Source organism: Oncorhynchus mykiss, chromosome 16 (genome assembly GCF_013265735.2).
Source record: "Oncorhynchus mykiss isolate Arlee chromosome 16, USDA_OmykA_1.1, whole genome shotgun sequence".
Taxonomy (NCBI): domain Eukaryota; kingdom Metazoa; phylum Chordata; class Actinopteri; order Salmoniformes; family Salmonidae; genus Oncorhynchus; species Oncorhynchus mykiss.
The window spans coordinates 76,806,185-76,832,375 of NC_048580.1; the positions used below are offsets into that span (position 1 = coordinate 76,806,185).

The following is a 26,191-nucleotide window of genomic DNA, read 5'->3' on the forward strand; positions in this document are numbered from 1 at the left end:
TAGTCTCCACATTGACTCTGTACCGGTACCCCGTAAGTAACCATTTCACTAAGGTCTACTACACCTGTTGTATTCAGCATTTCACTTTGAGGTCTACTACACCTGTTGTATTCAGCATTTCACTGTAAGGTCTACTACACCTGTTGTATTCAGCATTTCACTGTAAGGTCTACTACACCTGTTGTATTCAGCATTTCACTGTAAGGTCTACTACACCTGTTATATTCAGCATTTCACTGTGAGGTCTACTACACCTGTTGTATTCAGCATTTCACTGTGAGGTCTACTACACCTGTTGTATTCAGCATTTCACTGTAAGGTCTACTACATCTGCTGTATTCAGCATTTCACTGTAAGGTCTACTACACCTGTTGTATTCAGCATTTCACTGTAAGGTCTACTACACCTGTTGTATTCAGCATTTCACTGTGAGGTCTACTACAAATGTTGTATTCAGCATTTCACTGTGAGGTCTACTACACCTGTTGTATTCAGCATTTCACTGTAAGGTCTACTACACCTGTTGTATTCAGCATTTCACTGTAAGGTCTACTACACCTGTTGTATTCAGAATTTCACTGTGAGGTCAACCTGTTGTATTCGGAGCGCGTGACTAATAAAGTTTGATTTGAATCGGGTGCTCTTCGGAACGCTCTTATAGAACCTATTTCTTCAGGTCAAAAAATCTGAACAGTTATTAACTGGCCATGAGAAATGAGTGAACAAGAGAGAAAACGATTTCTGTTTGTGAGAGTCTTACTGTTCCCTTTTCTCTTCCTCTTTCCCTTTCGCTCTCTCTCTCCCTCTCTCTCTCTCTCTCTCTCTCCGTCTCTCTCTCCCTCCCTCCCTTTCTCCCGCTCTCTCTCTTTCTCTCTCTCTCTTTCTGTCTCTCTCTCTCTCCCTCCCTTTCTCCCTTTTTCTCTCTCTCTCTCTCTCTCTCTCTCTCTCTCTCTCTCTCTCTCTCTCTCTCTCCCGCTCTCTCTCTCTCTCTTTCTCTCTCTCCCGCTCTCTCTCTCTCCCTCTCCAGACTCATAGTGAGCACAGTACCTTCAGCTCCTGGGAACCACATGCAGGGGAGAGAAGAGGGTTAGGGAGGTTAATCACGCTGATACTGCATCATCATCATCCTCCTACTGGATATACTGCATCACCATCATCATTAGAAACAACCAGAGGAGGCTGGTGGGCTCCTTGTAATGGAGTAAATGGATCAAACACATTACAATGAGCCATTTCCTCCTGTAGTTCCACCCACCAGCCTCCTCTGGAAGCAACAACTAAATCGTCATCGTCATAATCATGATAACTGTCATCATCACCATTATTTCCACAATCATCATTTTAATCCAGGCAAGTTAACGAAGTCATGGGAACGTATGTGGTACATAGAACACAGGGTTTAACTATCAACAGAGGACATATTTATATCATTTCACTGCTGTATCCTGTGACAAATAAATGTTGACATTTTTGAGTTAAAAAAAAAACATGTACGAGTGGGAGGAGGATTCTTACCCTCCATTTGGCCTTTGCAAAGTTCTTCTCAAACTGGGCACACACTCCCTCCTTCAGGTTCTTCTCCGAGGCCCCGTTACCAGCAATCCTGACAGACAGAAACATAAACAAAATGAATGACAGAGATTCAATTAGTTTGTTGTGTGCGTGTGTGTGTGTTTGTATGTGTGTGTGTGTGTGTGTGTGTGTGTGTGTGTGTGTGTGTGTGTGTGTGTGTGTGCTCACCACTCGTGTAAGAGAGCATCTGCAGCTGTGATTCTCAGCATCTGGTCCACCTCCATCAGCCTACACACTAACTCCTTAGCTGAGAGGGGGCAGAGACCAGGAGAGAAGGGAGAGAGGAAGAGGGAGGGAGGAGAGGAGATGGGAAGGGGAGAGGGAGATAGAAGAGAGAGGGAGAGATGGAGAGGGAGAGAGAAGAGAGTGGTAGAGACGGCGGGAGAGAGAAGAGGGGGGAGAGAGAAGAGAGACGGAGAGAGATGGAGAGACGAGAGGGGGAGAGAGAGAAGGGGGGAGAGACAAGAGATGAAGAGAAATGGAGAGACAAGAGAGCGGGAGTGAAAGAGAGAGAGAGAGAGAAGAGGTGGGAAGAGAGAGAAGGGGGAAGAGAAGATAGGGAAAGAGAAGAAAGATGGAGAGAGATGGAGAGAGAAGAACAAGGGAGAGAGAAGAGAGGGGGAGAGAGAAGAGAAGGAGAGGGGGAGAGAGAAAAGAGAGAGAGGGAGGGGGAAAGATGAGGGGGAGAGACAAGAGATGAAGAAAGATGGAGAGAGAGAGAGAGAGAAGAGAGGGAGAGAGAAGAGAGAAGAGAGAGAGAAAGAAGAGAGAGGGGAGAGAAGAGAGGGGGAGAGAAGAGAAAAGGAGAGAAGAGAGGGAGAGAGAAGAGAGAGGAAGAGAGATGCAAAGACAGTATGTTAATGTGTACCTGCAGTAGAGCATTACCCCCCTCTAGTGGCTGGCTGTCTCTAGTGGCTGGCCATCTCTAGAAGCTGTCTCTAGTGGCTGTCTCTAGGGGCTGGCGGTCTCTAGTGGCTGTCTTTAGTGGCCGGCTGTCTCTAGTGGCATGCTGTCTCTAGTGGCAGACGGTCTCTAGTGGCCGGCTGTCTCTAGTGGTATGCTGTCTCTAGTGGCCATCTCTAGTGTTATGCTGTCTCTAGTGGTTGTCTCTAGTGGCATGCTGTCTCTAGTGGCTGTCTCTAGTGGCATGCTGTCTCTAGTGGCATGCTGTCTCTAGTGGCCGGCTGTCTCTAGTGGCATACAGTCTCTAGTGGCCATCTCTAGTGGCATGCTGTCTCTAGTGGCCATTTCTAGTGGCATGCTGTCTCTAGTGGCCATCTCTAGTGGCATGCTGTCTCTAGTGGCTGTCTCTAGTGGCATGCTGTCTCTATTGGCATGCTGTCTCTAGTGGCATGCTGTCTCTAGTGGCATGCTGTCTCTAGTGGCATGCTGTCTCTATTGGCATGCTGTCTCTAGTGGCTGTCTCTAGTGGCATGCTGTCTCTAGTGGCCGGCTGTCTCTAGTGGCTGTCTCTAGTAGTATGCTGTCTCTAGTGGCTGTCTCTAGTAGTATGCTGTCTCTAGTGGTATGCTGTCTCTAGTGGTTTGCTGTCTCTAGTGGTATGCTGTATCTAGTGGCTGTCTCTATTGGTATGCTGTCTCTAGTGGTTGTCTCTAGTGGTATGCTGTCTCTAGTGTTATGCTGTCTCTTGTGGCTGTCTCTAGTGGCTGTCTCTAGTGGCCGTCTCTAGTGGCATGCTGTCTCTAGTGGCCGTCTCTAATGGCCTTCTCTAGTGGTATGCTGTCTCTAGTGGTATGCTGTCTCTAGTGGTATGCTGTCTCTAGTGGCTGTCTCTAGTGGTATGCTGTCTCCAGTGGCCGTATCTAGTGGTATGCTGTCTCTATTTGCCGTCTCTAGTGGTATGCTGTCTCTAGTGGTTGTCTCTAGTGGCATGCTGTCTCTAGTGGCTGTCTCTAGTGGCATGCTGTCTCTAGTGGCATGCTGTCTATAGTGGTCGGCTGTCTCTAGAGGCCGGCTGTCTCTAGTGGCTGTCTCTAGTGGCATACAGTCTCTAGTGGCCATCTCTAGTGGCATGCTGTCTCTAGTGGCCATCTCTAGTGGCATGCTGTCTCTAGTGGCTGTCTCTAGTGGCATGCTGTCTCTAGTGGCAAGCTGTCTCTAGTGGCTGTCTCTAGTGGCATGCTGTCTCTAGTGGCATGCTGTCTCTAGTGGCTGTCTCTAGTGGCCGGCTGTCTCTAGTGGCTGTCTCTAGTAGTATGCTGTCTCTAGTGGCTGTCTCTAGTAGTATGCTGTCTCTAGTGGTATGCTGTCTCTAGTGGTATGCTGTCTCTAGTGGCTGTCTCTAGTGGTATGCTGTCTCTAGTGATTGTCTCTAGTTGGATGCTGTCTCTAGTGGTATGCTGTCTCTTGTGGCTGTCTCTAGTGGCTGTCTCTAGTGGTATGCTGTCTCTAGTGGTTGTCTCTAGTGGTATGCTGTCTCTAATGGTATGCTGTCTCTTGTGGCTGTCTCTAGTGGCTGTCTCTAGTGGCCGTCTCTATAGGCCGTCTCTAGTGGCATGCTGTCTCTAGTGGCATGCTGTCTCTAGTGGCCGTCTCTAGTGGTATGCTTTCTCTAGTGGTTGTCTCTAGTGGCATGCTGTCTCTAGTGGGTGTCTCTAGTGGCATGCTGTCTCTAATGGCATGCTGTCTCTAGTGGCCATCTCTAGTGGCATGCTGTCTCTAGTGGCCATCTCTAGTGGCATGCTGTCTCTAGTGGCCATCTCTAGTGGCCGGCTGTCTCTAGTGGCTGTCTCTAGTGGTATGCTGTCTCTAGTGGCTGTCTCTAGTGGTATGCTGTCTCTAGTGGTATGCTATCTCTAGTGGTAGGCTGTCTCTAGTGGTATGCTGTCTCTAGTGAATATCTCTAGTGGTATGCTGTCTCTAGTGGCTGTCTCTAGTGGTATGATGTCTCTAGTGGTATGCTGTCTCTAGTGGCTGTCTCTAGTGGCCGTCTCTAATGGCCGTCTCTAGTGGCATGCTGTCTCTAGTGGCCATCTCTAGTGGCATGCTGTCTCTAGTGGCTGTCTCTAGTGGTATGCTTTCTCTAGTGGTTGTCTCTAGTGGCATGCTGTCTCTAGTGGGTGTCTCTAGTGGCATGCTGTCTCTAATGGCATGCTGTCTCTAGTGGCCATCTCTAGTGGCATGCTGTCTCTAGTGGCCATCTCTAGTGGCATGCTGTCTCTAGTGGCCATCTCTAGTGGCCGGCTGTCTCTAGTGGCTGTCTCTAGTGGTATGCTGTCTCTAGTGGCTGTCTCTAGTGGTATGCTGTCTCTAGTGGTATGCTATCTCTAGTGGTAGGCTGTCTCTAGTGGTATGCTGTCTCTAGTGAATATCTCTAGTGGTATGCTGTCTCTAGTGGCTGTCTCTAGTGGTATGATGTCTCTAGTGGTATGCTGTCTCTAGTGGCTGTCTCTAGTGGCCGTCTCTAATGGCCGTCTCTAGTGGCATGCTGTCTCTAGTGGCCATCTCTAGTGGCATGCTGTCTCTAGTGGCTGTCTCTAGTGGCATGCTGTCTCTAGTGGCAAGCTGTCTCTAGTGGCTGTCTCTAGTGGCATGCTGTCTCTAGTGGCATGCTGTCTCTAGTGGCTGTCTCTAGTGGCCGGCTGTCTCTAGTGGCTGTCTCTAGTAGTATGCTGTCTCTAGTGGCTGTCTCTAGTAGTATGCTGTCTCTAGTGGTATGCTGTCTCTAGTGGTATGCTGTCTCTAGTGGCTGTCTCTAGTGGTATGCTGTCTCTAGTGATTGTCTCTAGTTGGATGCTGTCTCTAGTGGTATGCTGTCTCTTGTGGCTGTCTCTAGTGGCTGTCTCTAGTGGTATGCTGTCTCTAGTGGTTGTCTCTAGTGGTATGCTGTCTCTAATGGTATGCTGTCTCTTGTGGCTGTCTCTAGTGGCTGTCTCTAGTGGCCGTCTCTAATGGCCGTCTCTAGTGGCATGCTGTCTCTAGTGGCATGCTGTCTCTAGTGGCCGTCTCTAGTGGTATGCTTTCTCTAGTGGTTGTCTCTAGTGGCATGCTGTCTCTAGTGGCTGTCTCTAGTGGCATGCTGTCTCTAATGGCATGCTGTCTCTAGTGGCCATCTCTAGTGGCATGCTGTCTCTAGTGGCCATCTCTAGTGGCATGCTGTCTCTAGTGGCCATCTCTAGTGGCCGGCTGTCTCTAGTGGCTGTCTCTAGTGGTATGCTGTCTCTAGTGGCTGTCTCTAGTGGTATGCTGTCTCTAGTGGTATGCTATCTCTAGTGGTAGGCTGTCTCTAGTGGTATGCTGTCTCTAGTGAATGTCTCTAGTGGTATGCTGTCTCTAGTGGCTGTCTCTAGTGGTATGATGTCTCTAGTGGTATGCTGTCTCTAGTGGCTGTCTCTAGTGGCCGTCTCTAATGGCCGTCTCTAGTGGCATGCTGTCTCTAGTGGCTGTCTCTAGTGGCATGGTATCTCTAGTGGCCGGCTGTCTATAGTGGCTGTCTCTAGTAGCATGCTGTCTCTAGTGGCATGCTGTCTCTAGTGGTATGCTGTCTCTAGTGGCTGTCTCTAGTGGTATGCTGTCTCTAGTGGTATGCTATCTCTAGTGGTAGGCTGTCTCTAGTGGTATGCTGTCTCTAGTGAATATCTCTAGTGGTATGCTGTCTCTAGTGGCTGTCTCTAGTGGTATGATGTCTCTAGTGGTATGCTGTCTCTAGTGGCTGTCTCTAGTGGCCGTCTCTAATGGCCGTCTCTAGTGGCATGCTGTCTCTAGTGGCCATCTCTAGTGGCATGCTGTCTCTAGTGGCTGTCTCTAGTGGCATGCTGTCTCTAGTGGCAAGCTGTCTCTAGTGGCTGTCTCTAGTGGCATGCTGTCTCTAGTGGCATGCTGTCTCTAGTGGCTGTCTCTAGTGGCCGGCTGTCTCTAGTGGCTGTCTCTAGTAGTATGCTGTCTCTAGTGGCTGTCTCTAGTAGTATGCTGTCTCTAGTGGTATGCTGTCTCTAGTGGTATGCTGTCTCTAGTGGCTGTCTCTAGTGGTATGCTGTCTCTAGTGATTGTCTCTAGTTGGATGCTGTCTCTAGTGGTATGCTGTCTCTTGTGGCTGTCTCTAGTGGCTGTCTCTAGTGGTATGCTGTCTCTAGTGGTTGTCTCTAGTGGTATGCTGTCTCTAATGGTATGCTGTCTCTTGTGGCTGTCTCTAGTGGCTGTCTCTAGTGGCCGTCTCTAATGGCCGTCTCTAGTGGCATGCTGTCTCTAGTGGCATGCTGTCTCTAGTGGCCGTCTCTAGTGGTATGCTTTCTCTAGTGGTTGTCTCTAGTGGCATGCTGTCTCTAGTGGCTGTCTCTAGTGGCATGCTGTCTCTAATGGCATGCTGTCTCTAGTGGCCATCTCTAGTGGCATGCTGTCTCTAGTGGCCATCTCTAGTGGCATGCTGTCTCTAGTGGCCATCTCTAGTGGCCGGCTGTCTCTAGTGGCTGTCTCTAGTGGTATGCTGTCTCTAGTGGCTGTCTCTAGTGGTATGCTGTCTCTAGTGGTATGCTATCTCTAGTGGTAGGCTGTCTCTAGTGGTATGCTGTCTCTAGTGAATGTCTCTAGTGGTATGCTGTCTCTAGTGGCTGTCTCTAGTGGTATGATGTCTCTAGTGGTATGCTGTCTCTAGTGGCTGTCTCTAGTGGCCGTCTCTAATGGCCGTCTCTAGTGGCATGCTGTCTCTAGTGGCTGTCTCTAGTGGCATGGTATCTCTAGTGGCCGGCTGTCTATAGTGGCTGTCTCTAGTGGCATGCTGTCTCTAGTGGCATGCTGTCTCTAGTGGCTGTCTCTAGTGGCATGCTGTCTCTAGTGGCCGTCTCTAGTGGCATGCTGTCTCTAGTGGCCGGCTGTCTCTAGTGGTATGCTGTCTCTAGTGGCATGCTGTCTCTAGTGGCTGTCTCTAGTGGCATGCTGTCTCTAGTGGCCGTCTCTAGTGGCATGCTGTCTCTAGTGGCCGGCTGTCTCTAGTGGTATGCTGTCTCTAGTGGCATGCTGTCTCTAGTGGCCGGCTGTCTCTAGTGGCATGCTGTCTCTAGTGGCCGGCTGTCTCTAGTGGCATGCTGTCTCTAGTGGCATGCTGTCTCTAGTGGCCATCTCTAGTGGCATGCTGTCTCTAGTGGCCGGCTATCTCTAGTGGCAGGCTGTCTCTAGTGGCAAACAGTCTCTAGTGGCATGCTGTCTCTTGTGGCCGGCTGCCTATAGTGGCCGGCTGTCTCTAGTGGCATGGTATCTCTAGTGGCCGGCTGTCTCTAGTGGCATGGTATCTCTAGTGGCTGGCTGTCTCTAGTGGCCGGCTGTCTCTAGTGGCAAACGGTCTCTAGTGGCCGGCTGTCTCTAGTGGCTGGCTGTCTCTAGTGGCATGCTGTCTCTAGTGGCCATCTCTAGTGTCATGCTGTCTCTAGTGGCCGGCTATCTCTAGTGGCTGGCTGTCTCTAGTGGCCGGCTGTCTCTAGTGGATGGCTGTCTCTAGTGGCATGCTGTCTCTAGTGGCAGGCTGTCTCTAGTGGCATGCTGTCTCTAGTGGCAGGCTGTCTCTAGTGGCAGGCTGTCTCTAGTGGCATGCTGTCTCTAGTGGCATGCTGTCTTTAGTGGCAGGCTGTCTCTAGTGGCATGCTGTCTCTAGTGGCATGCTGTCTCTAGTGGCAGGCTGTCTCTAGTGGCAGGCTGTCTCTAGTGGCCGGCTGTCTCTAGTGGCCGGCTTATGTGGTTGGCCGTCTCTAGGTACATACCACAGTCAGTCGTAGGTACTTTGATGTTGTGTTGTTGTTGTGTTGTCACTGTGTCGTTGTGTTGTTGTGTTGTCGTTGTGTTGTCGTTATGTTGTCGTTGTGTTGTCATTGTGTCGTTGTGTTGTCGTTGTGTTGTCGTTGTGTTGTCGTTGTGTTGTCGTTGTGTCGTTGTGTTGTCGTTGTGTTGTTGTGTTGTCGCTGTGTTGTCGTTATGTTGTCGTTGTGTTGTCATTGTGTCGTTTGTTTGTCGTTGTGTTGTCGTTGTGTTGTCGTTGTGTTGTTGTGTTGTCGTTGTGTTGTTGTGTTGTCGTTGTGTTGTCGTTGTGTTGTCGTTGTGTTGTCGTTGTGTTGTTGTTGTGTTGTTGTGTTGTTGTTGTGTTGTCGTTGTGTTGTCGTTGTGTTGTTGTGTTGTCATTGTGTTGTCGTTATGTTGTCGTTGTGTTGTCATTGTGTTGTCATTGTGTCGTTGTGTTGTCGTTGTGTTGTCGTTGTGTTGTTGTTGTGTTGTCGTTGTGTCGTTGTGTTGTCGTTGTGTCGTTGTGTTGTCATTGTGTCGTTGTGTTGTCGTTGTGTTGTCGTTGTGTTGTCGTTGTCGTTGTGTTGTCATTGTGTTGTCGTTGTGTTGTCGTTGTGTTGTCGTGTTGTCGTTGTGTTGTTGTGTTGTCGTTGTGTTGTTGTTGTGTTGTCTTTGTGTTGTCGTTATGTTGTCGTTGTGTTGTCATTGTGTCGTTGTGTTGTCGTTGTGTTGTCGTTGTGTTGTCGTTGTGTTGTCGTTGTGTCGTTGTGTTGTCGTTGTGTTGTTGTGTTGTCGCTGTGTTGTCGTTATGTTGTCGTTGTGTTGTCATTGTGTCGTTGTGTTGTCGTTGTGTTGTCGTTGTGTTGTCGTTGTGTTGTTGTGTTGTCGTTGTGTTGTTGTGTTGTCGTTGTGTTGTCGTTGTGTTGTCGTTGTGTTGTCGTTGTGTTGTTGTTGTGTTGTTGTGTTGTTGTTGTGTTGTCGTTGTGTTGTCGTTGTGTTGTTGTGTTGTCATTGTGTTGTCGTTATGTTGTCGTTGTGTTGTCATTGTGTTGTCATTGTGTCGTTGTGTTGTCGTTGTGTTGTCGTTGTGTTGTTGTTGTGTTGTCGTTGTGTCGTTGTGTTGTCGTTGTGTCGTTGTGTTGTCATTGTGTCGTTGTGTTGTCGTTGTGTTGTCGTTGTGTTGTCGTTGTCGTTGTGTTGTCATTGTGTTGTCGTTGTGTTGTCGTTGTGTTGTCGTGTTGTCGTTGTGTTGTTGTGTTGTCGTTGTGTTGTTGTTGTGTTGTCTTTGTGTTGTTGTGTTGTCGTTGTGTCATTGTGTAGTCGTTGTGTTGTCGTTGTGTTGTTGTGTTGTCGTTGTGTTGTTGTGTTGTTGTTGTGTTGTCGTTGTGTTGTCGTTGAGTTGTCGTTGTGTACCTGGAACAGAGATGTCGTCCCAGTAAGGAGCGTCAAACTCAAACTCCCCGGCTATGATACGACAGAAGATGATCCGGTTGTGAAGGTCTGTGTTCTCTTCTTCTGTCTCGTCGTAGAACGGAGGATTCCCCGACAGACTAACAAAAAGAGACTATTTTATCCAAAGAGACTTACAGAGAGAAAGCTTGTAGTTTAATGTCCGCAGAACCAGATCTCCTAGAGGTCATCGACGTTTGCCGATTTAGTAATACAGCAATAAATGTTATTGTATTCAAACCAGCTGCCGCGACAGATGTTATTGATGAGATATTTAGATATGTAGGAACGGCTGGCAAGGCATGAATTAACAGTATGTACATTAACAGTATGAACACTAACAGTATGTACATGCTATAACCCCTCTATGAACACTAACAGTATGTACATGCTATAACCCCTCTATGAACACTAACAGTATGTACATGCTATAACCCCTCTATGAACACTAACAGTATGTACATGCTATAACCCCTCTATGAACACTAACAGTATGTACATGCTATAACCCCTCTATGAACACTAACAGTATGTACATGCTATAACCCCTCTATGAACACTAACAGTATGTACATGCTATAACCCCTCTATGAACACTAACAGTATGTACACGCTATAACCCCTCTATGAATACTAACAGTATGTACATGCTATAACCCCTCTATGAACACTCTCAGTATGTACATACTATAACTCCTAAATGAACACTCACAGTGTGAAGACTACATGCTATAACTCCTCTATGAACACTCACAGTATGTACATGATGACCCCTACTGCCCAACAGTCCACTGGTCGACCGTACCGATGTCTGGCCACAACCTCAGGAGCTGAGAGAGAGAGAGAGAGAGAGAGAGAGAGAGAGAGAGAGAGAGAGACAGAGACAGAGACAGAGACAGAGAGAGCGAGAGAAAGAGAGAAAGAGAGAGAGAGAGAGAGAGAGAGAGAGAGAGAGAGAGAGAGAGAGAGAGAGTTAAGGGGTGATCGAGAGGGCAGGGGGAACGGAGAAAGAGGGGAGGGGGAACGGAGAGGCGACAACAAACTGGCTTCATTAATCAGCAGATTAATCAGTCTGTATCTTCCTTCAGCATTCTCCTCTTTCAATCCCTTCATCTCTCATTCTCTCCCTCTTCTCATTACCTCGCTGTCTCCTCTCCTTGTCCCCTCTCCTCTCTTTTTCCATCCCCTCATCTCTCATTGCTCTGCCGTGCCTCACCCTCTCCTCCGTCTTTCCTAACTTTTATTTCACCAATCCCTTAATGCAGTTAATTTATTTCTCTCCCTTCATCCCTCCCTCCCTCCATCCCTCCTTATTCATCTATTTCATTTTGATGTAATTACTCTCTGGTGTGAATGACTGAGCTGCCCTTTACTGTAAATAAAGGACTGGAGGAGGAGGAAGAGAGGGATGAGGAGGAGAGGAGGAAGAGAGCAGAGAGAGGGGGAGAGCAGAGAGGGGGAGAGCAGAGAGGTGGAGAGCAGAGAGAGGTGGAGAGCAGAGAGGGGGAGAGCAGAGAGAGGTGGAGAGCAGAGAGGGGGAGAGCAGAGAGATGGAGAGCAGAGGGAGGTGGAGAGCAGAGAGAGGTGGAGAGCAGAGAGAGGTGGAGAGCAGAGAGGGGGAGAGCAGAGAGGTGGAGAGCAGAGAGAGATGGAGAGCAGAGAGAGGTGGCGAGCAGAGAGAGGTGGAGAGCAGAGAGGTGGAGAGCAGAGAGAGGTGGAGAGCAGAGAGGTGGAGAGCAGAGAGGTGGAGAGCAGAGAGAGGTGGAGAGCAGAGAGGTGGAGAGCAGAGAGAGGTGGAGAGCAGAGAGAGGTGAAGAGCAGAGAGGGGGAGAGCAGAGAGGGGTGGAGAGCAGAGAGGGGTGGAGAGTAGAGAGAGGTGGAGAGCAGAGAGGTGGAGAGCAGAGAGGTGGAGAGCAGAGAGGTGGAGAGCAGAGAGAGGGGGAGAGCAGAGAGGGGGAGAGCAGAGAGGGGGAGAGCAGAGAGGGGGAGAGCAGAGAGGGGTGGAGATCAGAGAGATGGAGAGCAGAGAGGGGGAGAGCAGAGAGGGGGAGAGCAGAGAAGTGGGGAGCAGAGAGGTGGAGAGCAGAGAGGTACTCTACCCAGGTACTCCGGTGTTCCACAGGGTTCTGTGATGGAACCGTTCTCAAACTTGGACAGGTAGAAATCTCGCAGAACCACTTTGTTGTGATTATTCTCTGTGTAGTACATCAGGTTCTCCAACTGTAGAACCACAAAACACACCACACACACTCATAAACCTGAAGCACACTCACTCATAAACATGAAGCACACACACTCAGAAACCTGAAGCACACACACTCAGAAACCTGAAGCACACACACACACACACACACACACACACACACACACACATTTACCTTGAGGTTCCTGTGTACGATGTTGAGTGAGTGTAGATAGGATACAGCCTCTAGAACCTGTTTGATCACGTTGGAAGCATCTCTCTCTGTGTAATTCCCCTGGTCCAGAATCCAGTCAAACACATCACCGCCTGTAGCCCTGCAACACACACACACACACACACACACACACACAAACGCACACGCACACGCACACAAACACACACACACACACACACCTGGTTATTAAATTCAATAAGGCTTGTGAGTCCAACGACTCCCTGGTCTCTCTCATTATTACCCCTGGTCCAACGACTCCCTGGTCTCTCTCTCATTACCGCAGGTCTCTCTCATCATTACCCCCGGTCCAACGACTCCCCGGTCTCTCTCATCATTACCCCTGGTCCAACGACTCCCCGGTCTCTCTCATCATTACCCCTGGTATATCTCATCATTACCCATGGTCTCTCTCATCATTACCCCTGGTCTCTCTCATCATTACCCCATGTCCAACGACTCCCTGGTCTCCCTCAACATTACCCCTGGTCTCTCTCATCATTAACCTTGGTACAACGACTCCCTGGTCTCTCTCTCTCATTACCCCTGGTACAATGACTCCCTGGTCTCTCTCTCTCATTACCCCTGGTCCAACGACTCCCTGCTCTCTCTCATTACCCCTGGTCCTACGACTCCCTGGTCTCTCTCTCTCATTACCCCTGGTCCAACGACTCCCTGGTCTCTCTCATCATTACCCCTGGTCTCTCTCATCATTACCCCTGGTATCTCTCATCATTACCCCTGGTACAACGACTCCCTGGTCTCTCTCATTATTACCCCTGGTCTCTCATCATTAACCCTGGTACAACGACTCCCTGGTCTCTCTCATCATTACCCCTGGTCTCTCTCATCATTACCCCTGGTCTCTCTCATCATTAACCTTGGTACAACGACTCCCTGGTCTCTCTCTCTCATTACCCCTGGTCCAACAACTCCCTGCTCTCTCTCATTACCCCTGTTCAAACAACTCCCTGGTGTCGCTCTCTCATTACCCCTGGTCCAACGACTCCCTGCTCTCTCTCATTACCCCTGGTCCTACGACTCCCTGGTCTCTCTCTCATTACCCCTGGTCCAACGACTCCCTGGTCTCTCTCATCATTACCCCTGGTCTCGCTCATCATTACCCCTGGTATCTCTCATCATTACCCTTGGTCTCTCTCATCATTACCCCTGGTATCTCTCATCATTACCCTTGGTCTCTCTCATCATTACCCCTGGTCCAACGACTCCCTGGTCTCTCTCATTATTACCCCTGGTCTCTCATCATTAACCCTGGTACAACGACTCCCTGGTCTCTGTCTCATTACCCCTGGTACAATGTCTCCCTGGTCTCTCTCTCTCATTACCCCTGGTCCAACAGCTCCCTGGTCTCTCTCTCTCATTACCCCTGGTCCAACGACTCCCTGGTCTCTCTCATTACCCCTGGTCAAACGACTCCCTGGTCTCTCTCTCTCTCTCATGACCCTGGTCCTAAGACTCCCTGGTCTCTCTCTCATTACCCCTGGTCCAACGACTCCATGGTCTCTCTCTCATTACCCCTGGTCTCTCTCATCATTACCCCTGGTCTCTCTCTCATTACCTCTGGTCCAACGACTCCCTGGTCTCTCTCATTACCCCTGGTCCAACGACTCACTGGTCTCTCTCATCATTACCCCTGGTCTCTCCCATAATTACCCCTGGTCTCTCTAATCATTGCCCCTGGAACAACGGCTCCCTGGTCTCTCTCATCATTACCCCTGGTCTCTCTCATCATTACCCCTGGTCTCTCTCATCATTGCCCCTGGAACAACGGCTCCCTGGTCTCTCTCATCATTACCCCTGGTCTCTCTCATCATTACCCCTGGTCTCTCTCATCATTACCCTTGGAACAACGGATCCCTGGTCTCTCTCATCATTACCCCTGGGACAATGGCTCCCTGGTTTCTCTCACCATTACCCCTGGTCTCTGTCATCATTACCCATGGAACAACGGCTCCATGGTCTCTCTCATCATTACCCCTGGTCTCTCTCATCATTACCCCTGGAACAACGGCTCCCTGGTGTCTCTCATCATTACCTAATGTCTCTCTCATCATTACCCCTGGAACAACGGCTCCCTGGTGTCTCTCATCATTACACCTGGTCTGTCTCATCATTACCCCTGGTCCAACAGCTTCCTGGTCTCTCTCATCATTACCCCTGGTCTGTCTCATCATTACCCCTGGTCCAACGGCTTCCTGGTCTCTCTCATCATAACCCCTGGTCTCTCTCATCATTACCCCTGGTCCAACGGCTTCCTGGTCTCTCTCATCATTACCCCTGGTCTGTCTCATCATTACCCCTGGTCCCAAGGCTTCCTGGTCTTCCTCATCATTACCCCTGGTCTCTGTCATCATTTTCCCTGGTCCAACGGCTTCCTGGTCTCTCTCATCATTACCCCTGGTCTGTCTCCTCATTACCCCTGGTCCAATGGCTCCCTGGTCTCTGTCCCATTACCCTTGGTCTCTCTCATCATTACTCCTGGTCCAACGGCTCCCTAGTCTCTCTCATCATTAATTCCTGGTCTCTCTCATCATTACCCCTGGTCTCTCTCATCATTACCCCTAGAACAACGACTCCCTGGTCTCTCTCATCATTACCCCTGGTCTCTCTCATCATTAACCTTGGTACAACAACTCCCTGGTCTCTCTCTCTCTCATTACCCCTGGTACAATGACTCCCTGGTCTCTCTCTCTCATTACCCCTGGTCCAACAACTCCCTGCTCTCTCTCATTACCCCTGGTCCAACGACTCCCTGGTCTCTCTCATCATTACCCCTGGTCTCTCTCATCATTACCCCTGGTCTCTCATCATTAACCCTGGTAAAACGACTCCCTCGTCTCTCTCTCATTACCCCTGGTACAATGTCTCCCTGGTCTCTCTCTCTCATTACCCCTGGTCCAACAGCTCCCTGGTATCTCTCATCATTACCCCTGGTCTCTCTCATTATTACCACTGGTCCAATGGCTCCCTGGTCTCTGTCCCATTACCCCTGGTGTCTCTCATCATTACCCCTGGTCTCTCTCATCATTATCCCTGGTACAACGACTCCCTGGTCTCTCTCTCATTACCCCTGGTACTATGACTCCCTGGACTCTCTCTCTCATTACCCCTGGTCCAACGACTCCCTGGTCTCTCCCATCATTACCCCTGGTATATCTCATCATTACCCTTGGTCTCTCTCATCATTACCCCTGGTGTCTCTCATCATTACACCTGGTCTGTCTCATCATTACCCGTGTTCCAACAGCTTCCTGGTCTCTCTCATCATTACCCCTGGTCTGTCTCATCATTACCCCTGGTCCAACGGCTTCCTGGTATCTCTCATCATAACCCCTGGTCTCTCTCATCATTACCCCTGGTCCAACGGCTTCCTGGTCTCTCTCATCATTACCCCTGGTCTGTCTCATTATTACCCCTGGTCCCAAGGCTTCCCTGTCTTCCTCATCATTACCCCTGGTCTCTGTCATCATTTTCCCTGGTCCAACGGCTTCCTGGTCTCTCTCATCATTACCCCTGGTCTGTCTCCTCATTACCCCTGGTCCAATGGCTCCCTGGTCTCTGTCCCATTACCCTTGGTCTCTCTCATCATTACCCCTGGTCCAACGGCTCCCTAGTCTCTCTCATCATTACTCCTGGTCTCTCTCATCATTACCCCTGGTCTCTCTCATCATTACCCTTAGAACAACGACTCCCTGGTCTCTCTCATCATTACCCCTGGTCTCTCTCATCATTAACCTTGGTACAACGACTCCCTGGTCTCTCTCTCTCTCATTACCCCTGGTACAATGACTCCCTGGTCTCTCTCTCTCATTACCCCTGGTCCAACAACTCCCTGCTCTCTCTCATTACCCCTGGTCAAATGACTCCCTGGTCTCTCTCTCTCATTACCCCTGGTCCAACGACTCCCTGGTCTCTCTCATCATTACCCCTGGTCTCTCTCATCATTACCCCTGGTATCTCTCATCATTACCCTTGGTCTCTCTCATCCTTAACCCTGGTCCAACGACTCCCGGGTCTCTCTCATCATTACCCCTGGTCTCTCATCATTAACCCTGGTAAAACGACTCCCTGGTCTCTCTCTCATTACCCATGGTACAATGTCTCCCTGGTCTCTCTCATCATTACCCCTGGTCTCTCTCATTATTACCACTGGTCCAATGGCTCCCTGGTCTCTGTCCCATTACCCCTGGTGTCTCTTATCATTACCCCTGGTCTCTCTCATCATTATCCCTGGTACAACGACTCCCTGGTCTCTCTCTCATTACCCCTGGTCCAACGGCTTCCTGGTCTCTCTCATCATAACCCCTGGTCTCTCTCATCATTACCCCTGGTCCAACGGCTTCCTGGTCTCTCTCATCATTAACCCTGGTCTGTCTCATCATTACCCCTGGTCCCAAGGCTTCCTGGTCTTCCTCATCATTACCCCTGGTCTCTGTCATCATTTTCCCTGGTCCAACGGCTTCCTGGTCTCTCTCATCATTACCCCTGGTCTGTCTCCTCATTACCCCTGGTCCAATGGCTCCCTGGTCTCTGTCCCATTACCCTTGGTCTCTCTCATCATTACTCCTGATCCAACGGCTCCCTAGTCTCTCTCATCATTACTCCTGGTCTCTCTCATCATTACCCCTGGTCTCTCTCATCATTACCCCTAGAACAACGACTCCCTGGTCTCTCTCATCATTACCCCTGGTCTCTCTCATCATTAACCTTGGTACAACGACTCCCTGGTCTCTCTCTCTCTCATTACCCCTGGTACAATGACTCCCTGGTCTCTCTCTCTCATTACCCCTGGTCCAACAACTCCCTGCTCTCTCTCATTACCCTTGGTCCAACGACTCCCTGGTCTCTCTCATCATTACCCCTGGTCTCTCTCATCATTACCCCTGGTATCTCTCATCATTACCCTTGGTCTCTCTCATCATTACCCCTGGTCCAACGACTCCCTGGTCTCTCTCATCATTACCCCTGATCTCTCATCATTAACCCTGGTAAAACGACTCCCTGGTCTCTCTCTCATTACCCCTGGTACAATGTCTCCCTGGTCTCTCTCTCTCATTACCCCTGGTCCAACAGCTCCCTGGTATCTCTCATCATTACCCCTGGTATCTCTCATTATTACCACTGGTCCAATGGCTCCCTGGTCTCTGTCCCATTACCCCTGGTGTCTCTCATCATTACCCCTGGTCTCTCTCATCATTACCCCTGGTCTCTCTCATCATTACCCCTAGAACAACGACTCCCTGGTCTCTCTCATCATTACCCCTGGTCTCTCTCATCATTAACCTTGGTACAACGACTCCCTGGTCTCTCTCTCTCTCATTACCCCTGGTACAATGACTCCCTGGTCTCTCTCTCTCATTACCCCTGGTCCAACAACTCCCTGCTCTCTCTCATTACCCCTGGTCAAATGACTCCCTGGTCTCTCTCTCTCATTACCCCTGGTCCAACGACTCCCTGGTCTCTCTCATCATTACCCCTGGTCTCTCTCATCATTACCCCTGGTATCTCTCATCATTACCCTTGGTCTCTCTCATCATTAACCCTGGTCCAACGACTCCCTGGTCTCTCTCTCATTACACCTGGTACAATGACTCCCTGGACTCTCTCTCTCATTACCCCTGGTCCAACGACTCCCTGGTCTCTCCCATCATTACCCCTGGTATATCTCATCATCACCCTTGGTCTCTCTCATCATTACCCCTGGTGTCTCTCATCATTACCCCTTGTCCAACGACTCCCTGGTCTCGCTCTCTCATTACCCTTGGTCCAACGACTCCCTGCACTCTCTCATTACCACTGGTCCAACGACTCCCTGGTCTCTCTCATCATTACCCCTGGTCTCTCTCATCATTACACCAGGTATCTCTCATCATTACCCTTAGTCTCTCTCATCATTACCCCTGGTCCAACGACTCCCTGGTCTCTCTCATCATTACCCCTGGTCTCTCATCATTAACCCTGGTACAACGACTCCCTGGTCTCTCTCTCATTACCCCTGGTACAATGTCTCCCTGGTCTCTCTCTCTCTCATTACCCCTGGTCCAACGACTCCCTGGTCTCTCTCATTACCCCTGGTCAAACGACTCCCTGGTCTCTCTCTCTCATTACCCTGGTCCTACGACTCCCTGGTCTCTCTCTCATTAACCCTGGTCCAACGACTCCATGGTCTCTCTCTCATTACCCCTGGTCTCTCTCATCATTACCACTGGTCTCTCTCATCATTACCCCTGGTTTCTATCTCATTACCCCTGGTCCAACGACTCCCTTGTCTCTCTCATCATTACCCCTGGTCTCTCTCATCATTGCCTCTGGAACAATGGCTCCCTGGTCTCTCTCATCATTACCCCTGGTACAATGACTCCCTGGTCTCTCTCATCATAACCCCTGGTCTCTCTCATCATTACCCCTGGAACAACGGCTCCCTGGTCTCTCTCATCATTACCCCTGGTCTCTCTCATCATTACCCCTGGTCCAATGGCTTCCTGGTCGCTCTCATCATTACCCCTTGTCAGACGGCTCCCTGGTCTCTCTCATCATTACCCATGGGCTCTCTCATCATTAACCCTGGTACAACGACTCCCTGGTCTCTCGTTCATTACCCCTGGTACAATGACTCCCTGGTCTCTCTCTCTCATTACCCCTGGTCCAACGACTCCCTGGTCTCTCTCATCATTAACCCTGGTACAACGACTCCCTGGTCTCTCGCTCATTACCCCTGGTACAATGACTCCCTGGTCTCTCTCTCTCATTACCCCTGGTCCAACAACACCCTGGTCTCTCCCATCATTATCCCTGGTCTCTCTCATCATTACCCCTGGTCCAACGGCTCCCTGGTCTCTCTCATCATTACCCCTGGTCTCTCTCATTATTACCCCTGGTCCAATGGCTCCCTGGTCTCTGTCCCATTACCCCTGGTCTCTCTCATCATTACCCCTGGTCTCTCTCATCATTACCCCTGGTCTCTCTCATCATTAACCCTGGTACAACGACTCCCTGGTCTCTCTCTCATTACCCCTGGTACAATGACTCCCTGGACTCTCTCTCTCATTACCCCTGGTCCAACGACTCCGTGGTCTCTCTCATCATTAACCCTGGTACAACGACTCCCTGGTCTCTCGCTCATTACCCCTGGTACAATGACTCCCTGGTCTCTCTCTCTCATTACCCCTGGTCCAACGACACCCTGGTCTCTCCCATCATTATCCCTGGTCTCTCCCATCATTACCCCTGGTCCAACGGCTCCCTGGTCTCTCTCATCATTACCCCTGGTCTCTCTCATTATTACCCCTGGTCCAATGGCTCCCTGGTCTCTGTCCCATTACCCCTGGTCTCTCTCATCATTACCCCTGGTCTCTCTCATCATTACCCCTGGTCTCTCTCATCATTAACCCTGGTACAACGACTCCCTGGTCTCTCTCATTACCCCTGGTACAATGACTCCCTGGACTCTCTCTCTCATTACCCCTGGTCCAACGACTCCCTGGTCTCTCTCATTACCCCTGGTCAAACGACTCCCTGGTCTCTCTCTCTCTCATTACCCTGGTCCTACGACTCCCTGGTCTCTCTCTCATTACCCCTGGTCCAACGACTCCCTGGTCTCTCTCTCATTACCCCTGGTCCATCGACTCCACGGTCTCTCTCTCATTACCCCTGGTCCAACGACTCCCTGGTCTCTCTCTCATTACCCCTGGTCCAACGACTCACTTGTCTCTCTCATCATTACCCCTGGTCTCTCTCATCATTACCCCTGGGCTCTCTCATCATTAACCCTGGTACAACGACTCCCTGGTCTCTCGCTCATTACCCCTGGTAAAATGACTCCCTGGTTTCTCTCTGTCATTACCCCTGGTCCAACGACTCCCTGATCTCTCTCATTATTACCCCCGGTCTCTCTCATCATTACCCCTGGTCTCTCTCATCATTACCCCTGGTCCAACGACTCTCTGGTCTCTCTCATCATTACCCCTGGTCCAACAGCTCCCTGGTCTCTCTCATCATTACCCCTGGTCTCTCTCATCATTACCCCCGGACTCTCTCATCATTACCCGTAGAACAAGGGCTCCCTGCTCTCTCTCATCATTACCCCTGGTCTCTAACATCATTACCCTGGTCTCTCTTATCATCACCCCTGGTCCAATGGCTTCCTAATCGCTCTCATCATTACCCCTGGTTAGACGGCTCCCTGGTGTCTCTCATCATTACCCCTGGGCTCTCTCATCATTAACCCTGGTACATCGACTCCCTGGTCTCTCGCTCATTACCCCTGGCACAACGACTCCCTGATCTCTTTCATCATTACCCCTGGTCTCTCTCATCATTGCCCCTGGAACAACGGCTCCCTGGTCTCTCTCATCATTACCCCTGGTCTCTCTCATCATTACCCCTGGTCTCTCTCATCATTACCCTTGGAACAACGGATCCCTGGTCTCTCTCATCATTACCCCTGGGACAATGGCTCCCTGGCTTCTCTCACCATTACCCCTGGTCTCTGTCATCATTACCCATGGAACAACGGCTCCATGGTCTCTCTCATCATTACCCCTGGTCTCTCTCATCATTACCCCTGGAACAACGGCTCCCTGGTGTCTCTCATCATTACCTAATGTCTCTCTCATCATTACCCCTGGAACAACGGCTCCCTGGTGACTCTCATCATTACACCTGGTCTGTCTCATCATTACCCCTGGTCCAACAGCTTCCTGGTCTCTCTCATCATTACCCCTGGTCTGTCTCATCATTACCCCTGGTCCAACGGCTTCCTGGTCTCTCTCATCATAACCCCTGGTCTCTCTCATCATTACCCCTGGTCCAACGGCTTCCTGGTCTCTCTCATCATTACCCCTGGTCTGTCTCATTATTACCCCTGGTCCCAAGGCTTCCCTGTCTTCCTCATCATTACCCCTGGTCTCTCTCATCATTACCCCTGGTCCAACGACTCTCTGGTCTCTCTCATCATTACCCCTGGTCCAACAGCTCCCTGGTCTCTCTCATCATTACCCCTGGTCTCTCTCATCATTACCCCCGGACTCTCTCATCATTACCCGTAGAACAAGGGCTCCCTGCTCTCTCTCATCATTACCCCTGGTCTCTAACATCATTACCCTGGTCTCTCTTATCATCACCCCTGGTCCAATGGCTTCCTAATCGCTCTCATCATTACCCCTGGTTAGACGGCTCCCTGGTGTCTCTCATCATTACCCCTGGGCTCTCTCATCATTAACCCTGGTACATCGACTCCCTGGTCTCTCGCTCATTACCCCTGGCACAACGACTCCCTGATCTCTTTCATCATTACCCCTGGTCTCTCTCATCATTGCCCCTGGAACAACGGCTCCCTGGTCTCTCTCATCATTACCCCTGGTCTCTCTCATCATTACCCCTGGTCTCTCTCATCATTACCCTTGGAACAACGGATCCCTGGTCTCTCTCATCATTACCCCTGGGACAATGGCTCCCTGGCTTCTCTCACCATTACCCCTGGTCTCTGTCATCATTACCCATGGAACAACGGCTCCATGGTCCCTCTCATCATTACCCCTGGTCTCTCTTATCATTACCCCTGGAACAACGGCTCCCTGGTGTCTCTCATCATTACCTAATGTCTCTCTCATCATTACCCCTGGAACAACGGCTCCCTGGTGTCTCTCATCATTACACCTGGTCTGTCTCATCATTACCCCTGGTCCAACAGCTTCCTGGTCTCTCTCATCATTACCCCTGGTCTGTCTCATCATTACCCCTGGTCCAACGGCTTCCTGGTCTCTCTCATCATAACCCCTGGTCTCTCTCATCATTACCCCTGGTCCAACGGCTTCCTGGTCTCTCTCATCATTACCCCTGGTCTGTCTCATCATTACCCCTGGTCCCAAGGCTTCCTGGTCTTCCTCATCATTACCCCTGGTCTCTGTCATCATTTTCCCTGGTCCAACGGCTTCCTGGTCTCTCTCATCATTACCCCTGGTCTGTCTCCTCATTACCCCTGGTCCAATGGCTCCCTGGTCTCTGTCCCATTACCCTTGGTCTCTCTCATCATTACTCCTGGTCCAACGGCTCCCTAGTCTCTCTCATCATTAATTCCTGGTCTCTCTCATCATTACCCCTGGTCTCTCTCATCATTACCCCTAGAACAACGACTCCCTGGTCTCTCTCATCATTACCCCTGGTCTCTCTCATAATTAACCTTGGTACAACGACTCCCTGGTCAATCTCTCTCTCATTACCCCTGGTACAATGACTCCCTGGTCTCTCTCTCTCATTACCCCTGGTCCAACAACTCCCTGCTCTCTCTCATTACCCCTGGTCCAACGACTCCCTGGTCTCTCTCATCATTACCCCTGGTCTCTCTCATCATTACCCCTGGTCTCTCATCATTAACCCTGGTAAAACGACTCCCTGGTCTCTCTCTCATTACCCCTGGTACAATGTCTCCCTGGTCTCTCTCTCTCATTACCCCTGGTCCAACAGCTCCCTGGTATCTCTCATCATTACCCCTGGTCTCTCTCATTATTACCACTGGTCCAATGGCTCCCTGGTCTCTGTCCCATTACCCCTGGTGTCTCTCATCATTACCCCTGGTCTCTCTCATCATTATCCCTGGTACAACGACTCCCTGGTCTCTCTCTCATTACCCCTGGTACAATGACTCCCTGGACTCTCTCTCTCATTACCCCTGGTCCAACGACTCCCTGGTCTCTCCCATCATTACCCCTGGTATATCTCATCATTACCCTTGGTCTCTCTCATCATTACCCCTGGTGTCTCTCATCATTACACCTGGTCTGTCTCATCATTACCCGTGTTCCAACAGCTTCCTGGTCTCTCTCATCATTACCCCTGGTCTGTCTCATCATTACCCCTGGTCCAACGGCTTCCTGGTCTCTCTCATCATAACCCCTGGTCTCTCTCATCATTACCCCTGGTCCAACGGCTTCCTGGTCTCTCTCATCATTACCCCTGGTACAATGACTCCCTGGACTCTCTCTCTCATTACACCTGGTTCAACGACTCCCTGGTCTCTCCCATCATTACCCCTGGTATATCTCATCATTACCCTTGGTCTCTCTCATCATTACCCCTGGTGTCTCTCATCATTACATCTGGTCTGTCTCATCATTACCCGTGTTCCAACAGCTTCCTGGTCTCTCTCATCATTACCCCTGGTCTGTCTCATCATTACCACTGGTCCAACGGCTTCCTGGTCTCTCTCATCATAACCCCTGGTCTCTCTCATCATTACCCCTGGTCCAACGGCTTCCTGGTCTCTCTCATCATTACCCCTGGTCTGTCTCATTATTACCCCTGGTCCCAAGGCTTCCCTGTCTTCCTCATCATTACCCCTGGTCTCTGTCATCATTTTCCCTGGTCCAACGGCTTCCTGGTCTCTCTCATCATTACCCCTGGTCTGTCTCCTCATTACCCCTGGTCCAATGGCTCCCTGGTCTCTGTCCCATTACCCTTGGTCTCTCTCATCATTACCCCTGGTCCAACGGCTCCCTAGTCTCTCTCATCATTACTCCTGGTCTCTCTCATCATTACCCCTGGTCTCTCTCATCATTACCCCTAGAACAACGACTCCCTGGTCTCTCTCATCATTACCCCTGGTCTCTCTCATCATTAACCTTGGTACAACGACTCCCTGGTCTCTCTCTCTCTCATTACCCCTGGTACAATGACTCCCTGGTCTCTCTCTCTCATTACCCCTAGTCCAACAACTCCCTGCTCTCTCTCATTACCCCTGGTCAAATGACTCCCTGGTCTCTCTCTCTCTCATTACCCATGGTCCAACAACTCCCTGGTCTCTCTCATCATTACCCCTGGTCTCTCTCATCATTACCCCTGGTATCTCTCATCATTACCCTTGGTCTCTCTCATCCTTAACCCTGGTCCAACGACTCCCTGGTCTCTCTCATCATTACCCCTGGTCTCTCATCATTAACCCTGGTAAAACGACTCCCTGGTCTCTCTCTCATTACCCCTGGTACAATGTCTCCCTGGTCTCTCTCATCATTACCCCTGGTCTCTCTCATTATTACCACTGGTCCAATGGCTCCCTGGTCTCTGTCCCATTACCCCTGGTGTCTCTTATCATTACCCCTGGTCTCTCTCATCATTATCCCTGGTACAACGACTCCCTGGTCTCTCTCTCATTACCCCTGGTCCAACGGCTTCCTGGTCTCTCTCATCATAACCCCTGGTCTCTCTCATCATTACCCCTGGTCCAACGGCTTCCTGGTCTCTCTCATCATTAACCCTGGTCTGTCTCATCATTACCCCTGGTCCCAAGGCTTCCTGGTCTTCCTCATCATTACCCCTGGTCTCTGTCATCATTTTCCCTGGTCCAACGGCTTCCTGGTCTCTCTCATCATTACCCCTGGTCTGTCTCCTCATTACCCCTGGTCCAATGGCTCCCTGGTCTCTGTCCCATTACCCTTGGTCTCTCTCATCATTACTCCTGGTCCAACGGCTCCCTAGTCTCTCTCATCATTACTCCTGGTCTCTCTCATCATTACCCCTGGTCTCTCTCATCATTACCCCTAGAACAACGACTCCCTGGTCTCTCTCATCATTACCCCTGGTCTCTCTCATCATTAACCTTGGTACAACGACTCCCTGGTCTCTCTCTCTCTCATTACCCCTGGTACAATGACTCCCTGGTCTCTCTCTCTCATTACCCTTGGTCCAACGACTCCCTGGTCTCTCTCATCATTACCCCTGGTCTCTCTCATCATTACCCCTGGTATCTCTCATCATTACCCTTGGTCTCTCTCATCATTACCCCTGGTCCAACGACTCCCTGGTCTCTCTCATCATTACCCCTGGTCTCTCATCATTAACCCTGGTAAAACGACTCCCTGGTCTCTCTCTCATTACCCCTGGTACAATGTCTCCCTGGTCTCTCTCTCTCATTACCCCTGGTCCAACAGCTCCCTGGTATCTCTCATCATTACCCCTGGTCTCTCTCATTATTACCACTGGTCCAATGGCTCCCTGGTCTCTGTCCCATTACCCCTGGTGTCTCTCATCATTACCCCTGGTCTCTCTCATCATTATCCCTGGTACAACGACTCCCTGGTCTCTCTCTCATTACCCCTGGTACAATGACTCGCTGGACTCTCTCTCTCATTACACCTGGTTCAGCGACTCCCTGGTCTCTCCCATCATTACCCCTGGTATATCTCATCATTACCCTTGGTCTCTCTCATCATTACCCCTGGTGTCTCTCATCATTACATCTGGTCTGTCTCATCATTACCCGTGTTCCAACAGCTTCCTGGTCTCTCTCATCATTACCCCTGGTCTGTCTCATCATTACCACTGGTCCAACGGCTTCCTGGTCTCTCTCATCATAACCCCTGGCCTCTCTCATCATTACCCCTGGTCCAACGGCTTCCTGGTCTCTCTCATCATTACCCCTGGTCTGTCTCATTATTACCCCTGGTCCCAAGGCTTCCCTGTCTTCCTCATCATTACCCCTGGTCTCTGTCATCATTTTCCCTGGTCCAACGGCTTCCTGGTCTCTCTCATCATTACCCCTGGTCTGTCTCCTCATTACCCCTGGTCGAATGGCTCCCTGGTCTCTGTCCCATTACCCTTGGTCTCTCTCATCATTACCCCTGGTACCAACGGCTCCCTAGTCTCTCTCATCATTACTCCTGGTCTCTCTCATCATTACCCCCGGTCTCTCTCATCATTACCCCTAGAACAACGACTCCCTGGTCTCTCTCATCATTACCCCTGGTCTCTCTCATCATTAACCTTGGTACAACGACTCCCTGGTCTCTCTCTCTCTCATTACCCCTGGTACAATGACTCCCTGGTCTCTCTCTCTCATTACCCCTGGTCCAACAACTCCCTGCTCTCTCTCATTACCCCTGGTCAAATGACTCCCTGGTCTCTCTCTCTCATTACCCCTGGTCCAACGACTCCCTGGTCTCTCTCATCATTACCCCTGGTCTCTCACATCATTACCCCTGGTATCTCTCATCATTACCCTTGGTCTCTCTCATCAT

The 26,191-nt window shown here is 50.4% G+C and overlaps 1 protein-coding gene across 1 annotated transcript in view; it reads right to left on the reverse strand.

Annotated features, from left to right (window-relative positions):
• Window positions 1-966: 966 nt before the first annotated feature.
• The window catches only part of LOC118939598 (caM kinase-like vesicle-associated protein), a 189,870-nt gene continuing 164,645 nt past the window's right edge, over window positions 967-26,191 (reverse strand). Inside the window, exons 5-11 of the mRNA XM_036947835.1 lie at window positions 12,126-12,264; window positions 11,847-11,967; window positions 10,502-10,577; window positions 9,712-9,848; window positions 1,741-1,819; window positions 1,516-1,603; window positions 967-1,056 (exon numbers count right to left, since the gene is read on the reverse strand). Of these exons, the coding sequence (XP_036803730.1) occupies window positions 1,030-1,056; window positions 1,516-1,603; window positions 1,741-1,819; window positions 9,712-9,848; window positions 10,502-10,577; window positions 11,847-11,967; window positions 12,126-12,264 (667 nt within the window). The 3' untranslated portion in view covers window positions 967-1,029. The remainder of the gene's footprint in view (window positions 1,057-1,515; window positions 1,604-1,740; window positions 1,820-9,711; window positions 9,849-10,501; window positions 10,578-11,846; window positions 11,968-12,125; window positions 12,265-26,191) is intronic.